Source organism: Mus pahari, chromosome 2 (assembly GCF_900095145.1).
Source record: "Mus pahari chromosome 2, PAHARI_EIJ_v1.1, whole genome shotgun sequence".
NCBI classification, from domain to species: domain Eukaryota; kingdom Metazoa; phylum Chordata; class Mammalia; order Rodentia; family Muridae; genus Mus; species Mus pahari.
The window spans coordinates 46,783,630-46,797,882 of NC_034591.1; the positions used below are offsets into that span (position 1 = coordinate 46,783,630).

At 36.4% G+C, this 14,253-nt stretch overlaps 1 protein-coding gene across 6 annotated transcripts in view; it reads right to left on the reverse strand.

Annotated features, from left to right (window-relative positions):
* Nucleotides 1-2,413: 2,413 nt before the first annotated feature.
* The window catches only part of Grm8 (glutamate metabotropic receptor 8), an 836,043-nt gene continuing 824,203 nt past the window's right edge, over nt 2,414-14,253 (reverse strand). For 5 of the 6 annotated variants that reach the window (XM_029535215.1, XM_029535218.1, XM_029535214.1 and 2 more), the window contains 2 exons: nt 10,777-11,023; nt 2,414-2,941 (listed from right to left, as the gene is read on the reverse strand). In XM_029535215.1, coding sequence (XP_029391075.1) covers nt 2,892-2,941; nt 10,777-11,023 — 297 coding nt within the window. In that variant the 3' untranslated portion in view covers nt 2,414-2,891. Of the gene's footprint in view, nt 2,942-10,721; nt 11,024-14,253 lie in introns of all 6 variants that reach the window. The other variant, XM_029535217.1, reaches the window with a different exon arrangement.

Here is a 14,253-nt window from a genome sequence, read left to right on the forward strand (position 1 = left end):
AGAAAAAAAGCAACAAAAATTATGTTTCTGATTAGGAATTATGTAACTGAAACATAAAGGGTAAAATACTGTTAATTTTAAATGTTAATTTTTGTAAAGATTAAAACAACACAACAAATTAAATTAGCCTTTCAATGCCTGTTCATATCTTAATGGTTATCCTCATGTTTAATTACTTAAAAAACAGAATTAGTTTTTGTCATAATATCATTGATTTAAGCCTCTAGTATTCCCTAACATAAGCTAATTTTTCTTAAACTCAGGTCAGACTTGGCCCAAGGTCACACTAATACATCTCTCATTGTCTACAAGTGACATTTGCTGACTATTACTTGAAGCTACATTTTTAGCATTCCCTCTGGCATGCTGAGATTAGATGTGACATTTCTTGTCCAGAATAAAACACAAGGTCAATTCGAAAGAATATAATACTGTATTTTTTTGTGTGCAACTTTGCATTTGCTTATCTATGGGACACAGGCAGTTCATTTTAAATCACAGGTCTTATGGACCACTACCAAACACATGCTAAGTCCCAGACTATAACTCCCTTTGAGCCCACAGAAAAATCTTTACAAAAAATACCACAGTGGAGGGTAGAATTCTCGAGTTTCTACTGTAAGAAGGTGCTGGAAGGTTCTGACTCCTGCTAGGGAGGACGACAAGTTTTATGGGAGACACTTTTCTAATGGAGCAATGTTAGAGAAGAATATAGGCTACACACATGCATTAGAACTATTAAGCATGCTACTATGAGTTAAATCAGACTTCGTATAAAACCAACTATGTTTCTGCTATTTATAAAAATAAACTTAGGTAAATGAATCCATTTGTAAATTTATAATAATAGCAATCTTAAATGGTGTGAGTCATACTTCGTATTTTCTAAAGCATTAAAGCAATAATAATAAACCCTTTCAGGAGCCATGAGAGACAAGTTTGCTTTCTGTCACCCTGTCACAGAAACCCTCCCTGATTAGTGTCAATTAATACACGAAACGTTCTTGAATATTTCCCTGTGAATGAAATATGAAATGCAAGAATTAAACATGTATATTTGTTAAAACAAAATAAAGTCATATAGGAAATCATTCAAATCCTCAGTATGAAGAAACTGGCCAATTTAAAATGAAAACATTTTGGCATCTCTAGCAGTCTTGAGCCACATGGAACAACAATATAAACATACAATGTTAGATTTAGTTGTCTCAGTCCAGGTCTTATCTAGAAAACAAGCCCAGAGGCGGATATAGATTATAAAGTTTTGTTTTCCCTAGTTCAGATATTGAAGAATGATACTTTTATTTTTATTAAAATGTTATCTGTAAAGAACAAATACTATTTGGAGAAACTCAACATAAAGTCAGAACGTAAGCACTTCCCTCTGTCCATTGCCATCTGTCTCCGAGGAGTACAGAAAAAGATTCTACGTATGAAAAGAGTTTTCATGATGCTACATGAACCTTATCAATTAAATAAAGTTAATATCTTGGCTGAAGCTACAGGAATAGCTCTTTATATCTATAAGGAAAGCAATGAGCCATCTAAGCTAACTCAGCATAGAGAACATTTACTAACAAAATGGTTGTAGAGACCCATTGATTCGATAGATGTCTGGGATTGCACGTAATAGAGAAACTCAGGACAAAAATGATCAGAGATTTGAAAGCTGTTAACAGATTCTTTTTATCTGCCCTAGGATGGTTTATTAGCACCAGAGAGGTTTCCTGTTTTCTTTCTCTTTGATGATATTGCTTTATGAAGCAACAAATGTTTTCATTTGGAAAATAAGAACTCATTGACATGTTAACTGAACTGTGGTTTCTTTAATGATGCCAAGGGAATAAATATGCTAATTCAGAGTTTTGAAGAATGACCTCGGTAAGGCCCATTACCCTGCTGATTTTGTGGCTTCTAAGCCCAGGTGAGAAGAAGTTAGTATCACATAGCAGGGAATACTTCGGTATGCAAATGAATTAGAATTTATATGGAGCAATTTGGTCATATGGTGATATATTTTTCCATGACAAATTTTTATAATATAGTTTCCAAAGTAACGCTTAATAGTCAATTATAACAACTTGAGGAAATTTATACCAAGCTACAACTTGATTCTTCATAGGAGCAGTTGCTATGAAACTCTATTACATGAATCAAAAATATTTACAAAAATCTTACACAAGTGATACCATTTTATTGAACAATAAAAGTCTTCTCGTAAGCACAAACAATCCGAACCCATGTTCCTGAAGGAGGTAGTATCACCAGGGGCCAGGCAAGGATCTAACAACAGCGGAATGTCGGCTGGAAAGAAAGGATTTCCCTGGTTTAAAACTGGAACGAAACAACGCTCAACATTTGCAAAACATTCCTTTATTATTAGAAATAAATTATTTGTATAAAAATTGCATGCGTCAATCATTGCATTTATTTTGTAGCACAACCCAGGGCTTCAATCCAGTCAGCCAGTACAAGAAACAGACTCAGAGGCTTATACAAGTTGAACAGTGTGGGACAGGAACAGGAGTTCTCACAATCACAGAAAAATACTTACAAGAATAACATCAGACATGGTTTATTTCAACAGCATTTTTTTTCACAAGCTAACATTAGTTTTCCGTTTGAGATTTGTTTTTGTTTTTGTTTTTTTTATAACTGCTCACAAGTAAGCAATACTTTAGCTTGACACTCATTGGTTGTATTGTATAAAAACGGGCTTCTTTGCTCCTCAATATGGATACTTTTGGCTCATGGCTAATTTTTGTTCCTTACGAGACAATTGATCTGATTGATTGAAGTCTATGGAGATCTCCCAGAGTGCGTTTTTGCAGTCTCATGTTCAGTATTTAAGAACACACAGCACCTTCCTTCAGATGGTGCAATCTCCCTGTTCAGATTGAATGATTACTGTAGCTGATGTATGTTGTCTTGGTAGAAGAAGCTGTTAAGAAAAATTAAGACAAGTTATTATAATATAATAACCATTTTGTTGTTGTAATTTCAAAATTCAAATTCTGCTAGGGATGTCTGATTATAATGTAATTTTTAAATACATTACTTAGTATTTTAAACCATGCATTAGAAATCTAATGAGAAATTCAACAAAAGTGCTAATCTACAAAAGTTCTCAGTCCAGTGTATAGCAGAAGAGTGAATATTAAAAAAAAAAAAAAAAAAAAGGCTTATCAGTAGAAAACTTTAGTGAAACACTATTTACATGTTGCCTTGACAAATTTAATTTCCATACACATCATTAAAAAGACACCAATATTCCACAAAATAGGCATGAAAAAAAGTCTACCAAACTAAATGAAAGATTGTATTCATTTCAGGGATCCCACAACCAGTACCTTGGCAATGCTTATCTTCCATTTAAAAATTAACAATACTCTCAGACTTTAGATAAACATGTCAAAATCTCAAGTATATACCATTCTGCACTAAATATTGACACAGCCAATAGATATTTGTGGGTTTTTGAAAGTTTTAACTGAGGGATACATGAAAATAAAATCTCAATGGATAAAATTCATATTTAACTCTACTGCTATCAACTTACTATAAAACAATCATCATTGGTATAAGCCTATTAAAAAGATATGAGCAACAGAACATTGTGTCTAATTTACACTCATGCTGACACTTCCAGAAAAAAAAAAAAAAGCAGACTAATTATAAATAACGGCAAAATTCAAACATTCAACTAGTGTGTGAAAATGTTCAAAATTGTTACCTCCTTTAAGATTAATTGCACATAAAAACTTACACATGTATTTCAGTGCAGTAATTTAATTCAGAATGAAAACACTTTTAAATAATTTATTACAGGTGTGTTCATTGAGTACTTCTAGAAATCATAAAGCTATTTTTTGTATATAATTGATAATCAGACTTATCTCTCTGTCATTCTTATCACTGGTAATCGACCCATGCAGACTACAGAGAACAAAATCATGCTAAATGTATCACTGAAATAAACCCAGTCCAAGTAAGTGCCAATTATACATGGCTTTAATAACTTTTATTTAATTTAATAATACTAAGTACATGTTCAAACTAGGTCACTCATGAATTTATCTTCACTGGTCACACTTGATTATTATCATGGCATATTGAAAAGAAATGAATTTGAATCCAGCTATACATTAAATTCTATTTTTACAAAATGAATAAAAATTAAGCAAATTTATGCTCCTTAGCCTCACCACTAATTAAAAGCTATAAAAGAATAGATATAGAGAATATTTTTGGAGAATAAGTTTTAGTTTGAGAAAAACACTATTGTGTCCCCCACCCCTCTTTCTATTTGTGTGTTTGCACATGAGCATGGGAGGGGTGTGTGTGTGTGTGTGTGTGTGTGTGTGTGTTGTGTCTCTGTGTGTGTGTGTGTGCGTGTGTGCATGCGTGTGTGACAAAGAGCTCATGTGTTTATGTGTATACCCCTGTATTTGTTCCTCTGAATATGTCTTTCTATATAACACTGTGTGTTTCTGAGTGTGTGTGTGTGTGTGTGTGTGTGTGTGTGTGTGTGTGTTCACAGGCATGCATGGAAAGGCCAGAGATCAATCTTAGATAACATGATTTAAAGTCATCATCTTGTAATGTAAGAGAGGCTTTCTTCAAATGTGGGAACCACTGAGTAAAAGAGGCCTGGCTCTCCAGGAAGTTCCATCCCAGTACTTAGTTTATAAAATTGTGCTCACACCCAGATTTTTATGTGGATGCTGTTGCACTGCTCAGTATCTCACGCTTTGGGGGCATTTGGTGACTGAATCATTCCTTGTCCTTCTGTGGTCCTATTAGATAGTCTTCTTTCCAGAAAGTAAGCTGATTCGTGTGTGTGTGTGTGTGTGTGTGTGTGTGTGTGTGTGTGTGTATACAAAGTGAGGCACAATGACTTTTATATTGGTTGACTTCCATTTTCATGTGCTGATTAATATAATGCATTTTACATTTTGTGCTTCTAAATCCCTCTAAGAAAACAAAAATGAATATTTATTCTGTTTCTGATAGATTTTCTGTTAATTATTTGGAGTTGTGATGAAGAAAACCTGCTGTGAGTTAGAAAATGGACTAGTAAAACGGTCGCTGAGCTTTCTACACTATTCCACATTTTCAGAAGTTTCTGGTAGTATAGGAAATGTTTATTGATTTATTAATTTATTAACTATGTACACAGCAAAAAGGAAGAGTCTCAGGCAAGAATGACAAAGCACCAGACATGCTGAAGTGGATGGGTGAATCTCACCAGATCCCAGTCACAGACAGAAAACTACAGGCAGCTAACAAATCCTGAATGTTGAAGGCAGAACTAGTCATCCCACAGAGAGTACACTCATGGGTGACACAATATGAAATAATCAGTCCTGAAAATATAAACATACAAGTAAAATATAAAAAATTTAAAATAAAGAGGCCATGGGATGGAAGAGAACAAATTTTTATTTACAAGTTATTATCAATTAGAGATTGCTTCTGGGTTAGGGACTTGGCATGTGCCCACTTCTTCCAGCTCTAGCATCCCATCTGGTAAAGACCTGTGTAGGACCTAGGCATGCTTCTACAGTCTCTATGCTTTCATATATGCATTGATCATGTTCATTTAGAGGGCCTTGTTTCCTTGGTGTCTTCCATCCCCTCTGTCTTTTACACATCTTCCATATCCTCTTCGTTAATTGCCTGGGAGAGATTTGGTGAAGACATCTAGTTTGAGGCTAAGGTTTCCAAGGTCTCTAACTTTCTGTATAATGTCAGGCTGCGGTTCACTGTGTTTGTTCCCATTTGCTGCAGCAGGAAGCATTTCTGATGATGGCTGAGCAAGTACTGACTGGTCTATGAGTCCAGATGAATGTCATTAGGAATCATTTTACTGACATTTGGTGTTTGAACAGTGTGGTGTAGTCTTACCTTATTTCCCTAGGCTATTTTATTTATGTTTGTATTTATTTATATTTATATTTATATTTATTTATGTTTTTTATATTTTCTCTGTTTTTATGCCACAGGTCTTTTACATACTATTATGGCTTCCAGTTTGGCTATTTCTTTCTTTTATTACTGGATATTTTCTTTATTTACATTTCAAATGTTATCCCCTTTCCTGGTTTCCCTCCCTCCCGGAAACACTCTATCCCATCCTCCCTCCCCCTGCTTCTATGAGGGTGCTCCTCCATCCACCTACCCACTCCCACCTCCCTGCCCTTAACTCCCCTACTCTGGGGCATCTATTCAGTCTTCATAGGACCAAGGACCTCTCATTCCATTGTTGCCTGACAAGGCCATCCTCTGCTACATATGCAGCTGGAGCCATGTGTACTCCTTGGCTGATGGTTTAGTACCTGGGAGCTCTGGGGGGGTCTGATTGGTTGATATTGTTGTTCATCCTATGGGGTTGCAAACTCCTTCAACTCCTTCAGTCCTTTCTCTAACTCCACTATGGGGCACCCCATGCTCAGTCCAATGGTTGGCTGCTAACATTTGCCTCTTTATTTGTAAGGCTCTGGCAGGGCCTCTCAGGAGATAGCCATATCAGGCTCCTGTCAGCGTGCATTTCTTGACATCCACAATAGTGTCTGGGTTTGGTGACTGTATATGGGATGAATCCCCTGGTGGGACAGTCTCTAGATGGCCTTTTCTTCAGTCTCTGCTCTACACTTTATCTCCATGTTTGCTCCTGTGAGTATTTTGTTTCCCTTCTAAGAAGGACCGAAGCACCCCACTTTGGTCTTCCTTCTTCTTGAGCTTAATGTGGTCTGTGAATTTTATCTTGAGTATTTGAATGTGGAAAGGAGTAAGTCTCTGCATTGACATCTGTTTCTTTTGTCTTTTTTTTTTAGACTCTTTCCCTTCTGTTTGTTTTCTCCAATTCCAATATGTTAATTTCTGTTGCATGCTTTTATCTATTATTTTATTATATCTTAATTTTACCTTATTATGATTAAGAAGACTACTTTCTAATGAGAAACAGAAGAGGAGGGAGTGGATCCAGAGGGGAAAGGAAATGGGGGTGAGGGTGGGGGGAACTAGAGGGGAAGAAGGAAGGGAATACATAATGAAGGAACATTATGAGAGAAAAAAATTCAGAAAGGAAAATAAAAATGAAGCAATTAAAAGGGATGGCTGAATGATAGATAATTTTCATAACTCATTATTTTAGAATTATCATGGATTAAAATAGATTAAAAATATGCAGATAAACTAACATCGGAAATATTTTTGACAAAGTTCATGTGTATACATGTGTATACACCTTTGAAAACCAGAGCAATGATAAACTTCCTTAGGAGTACCTTACAGGCTAAAGGAACAGAAACGGCTGCATTTTTATTAATCAGTATATTATAGAAACATAAGAAGAAGTAGCATGGTGACTAGGTAGTGCTGGAGTATTGAACATCCTCAGGCCCAAGGGTCACTCCTCCCACTGATGTCCAACAAGGTCATTCTCTGCTATATATGTGGCCAGAGCCATAGGTACTCTGGTTGGTGGTCCATTCCCTGGAAGCTCTGGTGGGTCTGGTTGGTTGATATTGTTGTTCTTCCTATGGGGTTATAGAACTTTTAGATGGTTTCTCTGATTTTGATTTAATTTTGGTATTTGGTATCTGTGTAGAAAATTGTTCATTCATCCACATTTTTCAATTTTGTAGTAGGAGCTGTGGTTTTTTGTTTTTTGTTTTCAATTTCCTCAGTTTCTGTTGTTATATCTCCCTTTACATTTCTGATTTTTTTAATTTGGATATGGTCTCTGTGCCCTCTGGGCGTGGTTCAGCTTCATGTATATGTGGGCTTTCTGATGTTTCTGCTGCTATTGAATACACAGCTTTATTCTGTGATGATCTGATAGGATAGATGGGATTATTTCAAAATTCTTGTATCTGTTGAGGCCTGCTTTGTAATTTTACCTTCCAAATGGGAACTTTAACTCTTCCAGAATATAATAAGCTCACCTTCCTAAGCCTTCACATTTGTAATCTTTCTCTTTATTTATTCTGGAGAAGTCATAGAAATATGTTCTCTGGTTATATTACTTCCACTTTAGCATCTACAGAAAATAACAAGGAAATAGCCAGTGTTTGAGATTTATTTACCAATATAAGACCTGTATTCATTGACAATAGATATTTTACTTTTAGGGGAAACTAGTTGCTCTTCATGGGCTTGGGAAAAGATATTGATTTTTTTTTGCCTCCTACCTTGTTCCTTAGGTGGGCCTGGGATAATTGGTATTTATTCCACCAAAATGCTAGTTGTTTCTGCTTGAAACTCCATTATGTTTTTTTCTGCACTGCCACAAAAACACGGGTCAAACAGTGTATGGTGATTCATGCTTCCAGTGCCAGCATTGAATATGCATAGTGCCAAGAGCAGCTTACTGGCGTCTGCACAGGTTTAAAATCCCTATACTGATGCTTTCAAGTTGGAAAACAAAAAAGTTCTGCCCCCAAATCACTAGCATTCTGCTAATAGCCCTGTCATTGTTAAAGTGTTTGTCTATCATGGGAGGTGATCATATGTGTGTGCTACTGAAATCAGTTCTTGCACATTCACAAGACTGCTTTCAAAAGAATGGTGTCTGTGTGAGAATTATTTGTGGAGTTGTGACAGGTTTCTAGAAATGTGACTGACATTTTTACTAGATAATATTCCTGGGGTCAGGATGGCCTCTGAGGATGGCTTAAGCCCTTAAGGCTTTACTTTTATTTTTAATTTATTAGCTTCTTTCTATAGTGTGTGTGTGCCTTTGGGTGTATGCCAACATACAACTATATAACTTATGGGCTTTGGTTCTCTCTCTTAACACTATGTGGGTCTCAGGATACACTTCAGGTTGTCAGACAGTGGCAAATGCCTTTGCCCATTCTGCTACCTCACCAACCCACAACCTAATTAGCTTACTCTGCATTTCAATATATCTGAGACTACCTCTATGCATACACATTGCAATATGCAATGTTCATAGATATCTAGATAGCTTAACTCAGAGAAATTTTTGTCAACCCAGTGGAAACTAGACATTTCTTTAGTAATTAAGTAAAAAAACAACAACAACAACAACAAAAAAAACAAATTCTTAGTCTTCCTTTGTATTTAATGTCTGTGGTAGTTGGAATGAAAAGAGCCTATATAGACACATAGGGAGCGGCACTATTAGGAGGTGTGGCCCTGTTAGTGACAGTGTGCCACTGGGAAAGTCTTTGAGGTCTCAGATGATCAAGCCAGTTGTGGCAACTCATTTATCTCTGCTTGCTGCCTACAGATTAGGATATAGAATTCTCAGCTCTCTCTCCAGCACCATGTCTAGCTGCATAACGTCATGCTTTTTGCTATGATGAGAATGGACTAAACCTCAGAATTGTAAACCAGCTAGGATTAAGTGAGTCCTTATAAAAGTTTCCATGGTCTTAGTGTTTCTTCACAGAAACAGAAACCCTAACTAAGACAATGTCAAAAGAAAACCAAGCCAGGCGTGGTGACACACGCTTTTAATCCCAGCACTTGGGAGGCAGAGGCAGGTGGATTTCTGAGGTCGAGGNCAGCCTGGTTTACAGAGTGAGTTCCAGGACAGCCAGGGCTACACAGAGAAACCTTGTCTCGAAAAAACAAAGAAAAACAAACAAAAACAAAACAAAACAAACAACAACAACAACAACAAAAAGACAAGAAAACCAAGCAGAGAAAAGACCCTGCTAAAAGATTCTGGGAGGAAGGGAGAATTTTTTGTTCGTGGATATCCTTATTTCTCTGATATGGGATCTTATAATATAGCCCAAGCCACAGATTTGCAATACTCTTGCCCCGTACTCCAAACTTCTAGGATTACAGATGTGTAACACTAACAAAAAATGCTTATATTTACTTATTATAAACCAATACTATTTCATTAACAAAAGACTGAGACCCATTCCAGAGTAAGAACTTGAGCTTTAATTTATTTCTACTTAATTTGTCTATACAACTAAGTAATATAAATGAAATCTTTATTATATATTCTATTTTCTAAATCTTTACAATACAAATATCCAACCCGTTTATGTTCTCTTATGGATATCAAGAAAACTTTAACTGTTAATATAAATTTTGGCAGATAATCCTGCAAGGCAAATGTTAACATATGATGATTCTGGGTCAACTACAGAGCAAAGAAATGTAGATGAAGAAAGTGGTCCAAAGGATTCTGTTTCCTGGGTCAGGTGGCCTTCGAGGCTTATTGGAAATTAACATATTCAAGCAAAAAAAAAAAATCAAGGAAATTCAAAAGAAGAAAAGACCTTGGGGAGCCAAGTACTTGTGATGACTCCACTCCACATGTTAACAAAGTCTTCTCTCATTTTCCCCTAAAACTAAACACCTGGGCATTTAATTGTGCAAGGTCTAGAATACCTCCTTCCCCAAGAATCCCTTTAGAAATCACAAAAAGACACCAATACTGAAGCAACAGATATTGTAGATTAATTCCTAAAGTTTCAGAAATGGCATTTGTAAATGAAACAGCATCCCTAACACCAAGCTGTGTGATTCTTTAAAGGAGGAGCTACACTGCAGTTCTTTTTTAGATACCTCAGGTGGAAAGTTTGTGTGCTGGGAACTACTTATTTGTAAACATTTAGCTCTCATCCAATGGTTCTGACTGTTGTTATAGTCTCAAAGTGTATGGACAATTATAATCACAGAACTGTGTAGCGTAGTTCCCAAGACTAGTAGAAGAATGTTCAACGTACATCTATTAGGAAGTGCTCCCGCTCTTGACCATCTGAAAGTCTACAGATGACTTACTGTTGGTTTCAAGACTCTCACAGAGTTCACTTTTCACCTCGCCGTTTGGTCTGTCATTTCCCTTTTGGATCAGTTTGCTTTGCATGGTAGCGGCTGTGACCACAGCCTTGAAGCTTCTCTTGCGTTTTTGAACGTTCTGCTCTGGATGAAAAATTATAATATAAACTTTGGGCATATAGAGCATTCCCAGAGACACTGAAGCACTTAAACTCATGGAGACAGTAAGTGTTGTTGTCTGGATGTACATCTGAGGAGAGGAAAAAAAAAAAGAAACAGAGTCGTGGTTATTAAGTCTGACTAGAAGGAAATAAAGCAAATAACACACTATTTTCTAAAATTATTCCACTTTCTCTCCTATAGCTACATTGGAGAATATTTACTGAAATTGCCCTTGACTGCAGTCAAGCTTTCAGTATGACAAACTCCTAGTAAAGATGAGTGAATCTGTACTTTAAAATCCTTGCTCCTTAAAACAAATTGAGAAGGGGTGGAGCTTATGTTTCTTTTTAGATGATAAACTACATAAGGAAGGGGACAAAATACTATCTGACAAGAGACTAATATGTTGCACTACATTGTCTACTTGCAAAGGTACCAGTGGCCCAGATGATTATCACAATTCTTTTTTTTTTTTTTTTTTTTTTTTTGGTTTTTCGAGACAGGGTTTCTCTGTATAGGCCTGGCTGTCCTGGAACTCACTTTGTAGACCAGGCTGGCCTCGAACTCAGAAATCCGCCTGCCTCTGCCTCCCAAGTGCTGGGATTAAAGGCGTGCGCCACCACGCCCGGCGATTATCACAATTCTTAACAAAGAGTATATTACATGCAGCGAAGATGGAGACAGTACAGCAACTTAGATTATCATGATATACATTGCTTCTGAAACATCATTGTTCTCATATAATTATGTAGAATTTTTTTCTTAGATATATACTTTAATTACATTTCAAATGTTGTCCCTTTTACTGGTTTCCCCTCCAAAATCCTTCTATCCCTTCCCCCCTCCCTCTGCTCCCCAGCCCACCCACACCCACTTCCTGGCCCTGGCATTCCCCTACCCTGGAACCTTCACAAGACCAAGGACCTTTCCTCTCATTGATGACAGACTAGGCCATCTCTGCTACATATGCAGCTGGAGACATGAGTCCCACCATGTGTACTCTTTGGTTGGTGGTTTAGTCCCTGGGAGCTCTAGAGTTGCTGGTTAGTTTTAACCACCAAAACTGGTTTTAAAAAAACTCACAAACATGATAAAGGGGCATGGTTTTATTTAATAGCCTATCTAATGAATACTTTCTGGGATTTCTCATTATTTATATAACACCAATATAAATATAAGATTTTTAACAAAATGTGAAGGATCTCCTTCTAGGGGTTTGAGAGGAAATAAGTTGAAGGTTTTGAGTGGTTAAGAAAACTTTTAGCTCTTGAGAGAGATCCATGGTAAATTCTCAGCATATATAGTGGATCACAACCATCCATAACTTCAGGTCCAGGAAATTCAACACCCTTCATGGATTTCCATGGGCATTGGGAACCCATGTGGTACAGAGATATAGATGCAAGCAAAACACACACACATTTAAAATATAATAAATACGTATTCAAGTAAAAGAAATAGTTCCTACTCTCAGATATCAGATACAAGTCTTAGCAGTGGAGTCTCAGCAGCAGGTTTTGAAAATTCTTTCTGTGTATTGATTCCTTGTTGCATATCAATAATATAAGATTGATGCTCTTATTGGAAATACAGAAAAAGATAAGGAACATGAGATTGGGAAGGAGATGTGTCTATGGGGCCTCAAGAAAGAAGTAGCTGGTGGATATCACAAAAATACATTGTGTACTTGTATGAAGTTTTCAAAGAATACTTACAAAGGATCATAAAGAAGGGGGCAAGCATACAAAGAACATGGCAAAGTTCAAACTATACCCACAAATATTCTAAAACCACTTGAGTTGATAATCATTATCAGGATTGCTTGAGTTAGATTCTATTGAATTAATCCAAACTAAAAACAAGGAGAATGTAGAGCTCAAGCAACTTTTAAATGATATAACCTCACAAACTGGATTTGTAGACTTTTTAAATGTATCTTAATTAGTTAATTTTGTAAACTATATACAATATTAATCTAAATAGTATGTGATGTTTAGTTTGAATTGTCAAGTTGGCACAATCTAGAATCACCTGGTATGCAAGTCTCTATGACAGGCATATGGCTTCTTGCCATATCTATGGAGGATTGTCTCTACACTGTTAATTGATGTGGGAAGAACCAGCCTAATATAGGTAGCACCATTCCCTAGACAGTGGATCTAGACTTTATAAGTGAAGAGAGAGGACAATACACAAGTTGACTACTTGCATGTATTTTCTCTTGAATATTGGTTGTGGATATGTCTAGCTGATTCAAGTTCACACATTGACTTCCACACAATTGTCAGCTACAACCTGGAAAGGAACGTGTCCCAGAAAAACCTAAGTTTAAATTCTAGCAACAGCAAACCTAAGTTTGAATTGAATTCTAGCACAATCCCACATATATTTCTCTCTCTCTCTCTCTCTCTCTCTCTCTCTCTCTCTCTCTCTCTCTCTGTCCTCTCTCTCTCTCTCTCTCTCTCTCTCTCTCTCTCTCTCTCTCTCTCTCTCTCTCTCTCTCTCTCTCTGTGTGTGTGTGTGTGTGTTTGTGTGTATGTGTGTGTGTGTGTTTGTGTGTGTAGACAAGCAGGAAGATTAAAAAATCTGAAGTTTACTTAGATGAGAAAAGCCTCATCCACTCCTGATAATTGGAAAAATATATGATTTTATTTTCGTCTCTGGCTTTTAAATTTATTACCTAGAAATTCACATGTATAGGGCATTATTTAATACAATTATATATCATTGTTTAAAGTATAGACACAGAGTAATAACTCAAAAAAGTTATTCACCATACAAGTTTGAATCTTCAAAGGTACAAACAAAACTTCCTTCCATGTGTTTGTGACAAGAGAAATTATGCATAGATAGCTGTACAACAAGTGAGTTTGGGGAATAATCAGTGGATAGATAGATTCTACTAGATGTCCAGGAAAATGTCACTGTAATATCACTTTGAAATAAACAAAATGAAGTGTTTTTTTTCCAAATCTAAATATGTGTTGATATTGAAGTTTCATACCTTGGGTAACACAACAGTTTGATTTCTTAATGTTGTGTGCTACTAGGTGAAGGAAGGGATGGTATTGTCTCACACAAAACCATATAAATCCACCAAGAGATACTGACAGTAGTACTATCTTAATTATCTCTTTTCATTCTTCTTAGCTCTTTCCCATCTTCTTCCCCCCAACTTCCCCATGACCGAGGAAGGGGAGCTGTTTTCCATCACATCCTCTCATGACCTGCTATTGTCTCAGCTTCCAAGTCCAATTAATATTTTGAACCTGAAACAATTGGGTGCTTTGAAGCTGATGTAAGTCCACTTTCCTCTCA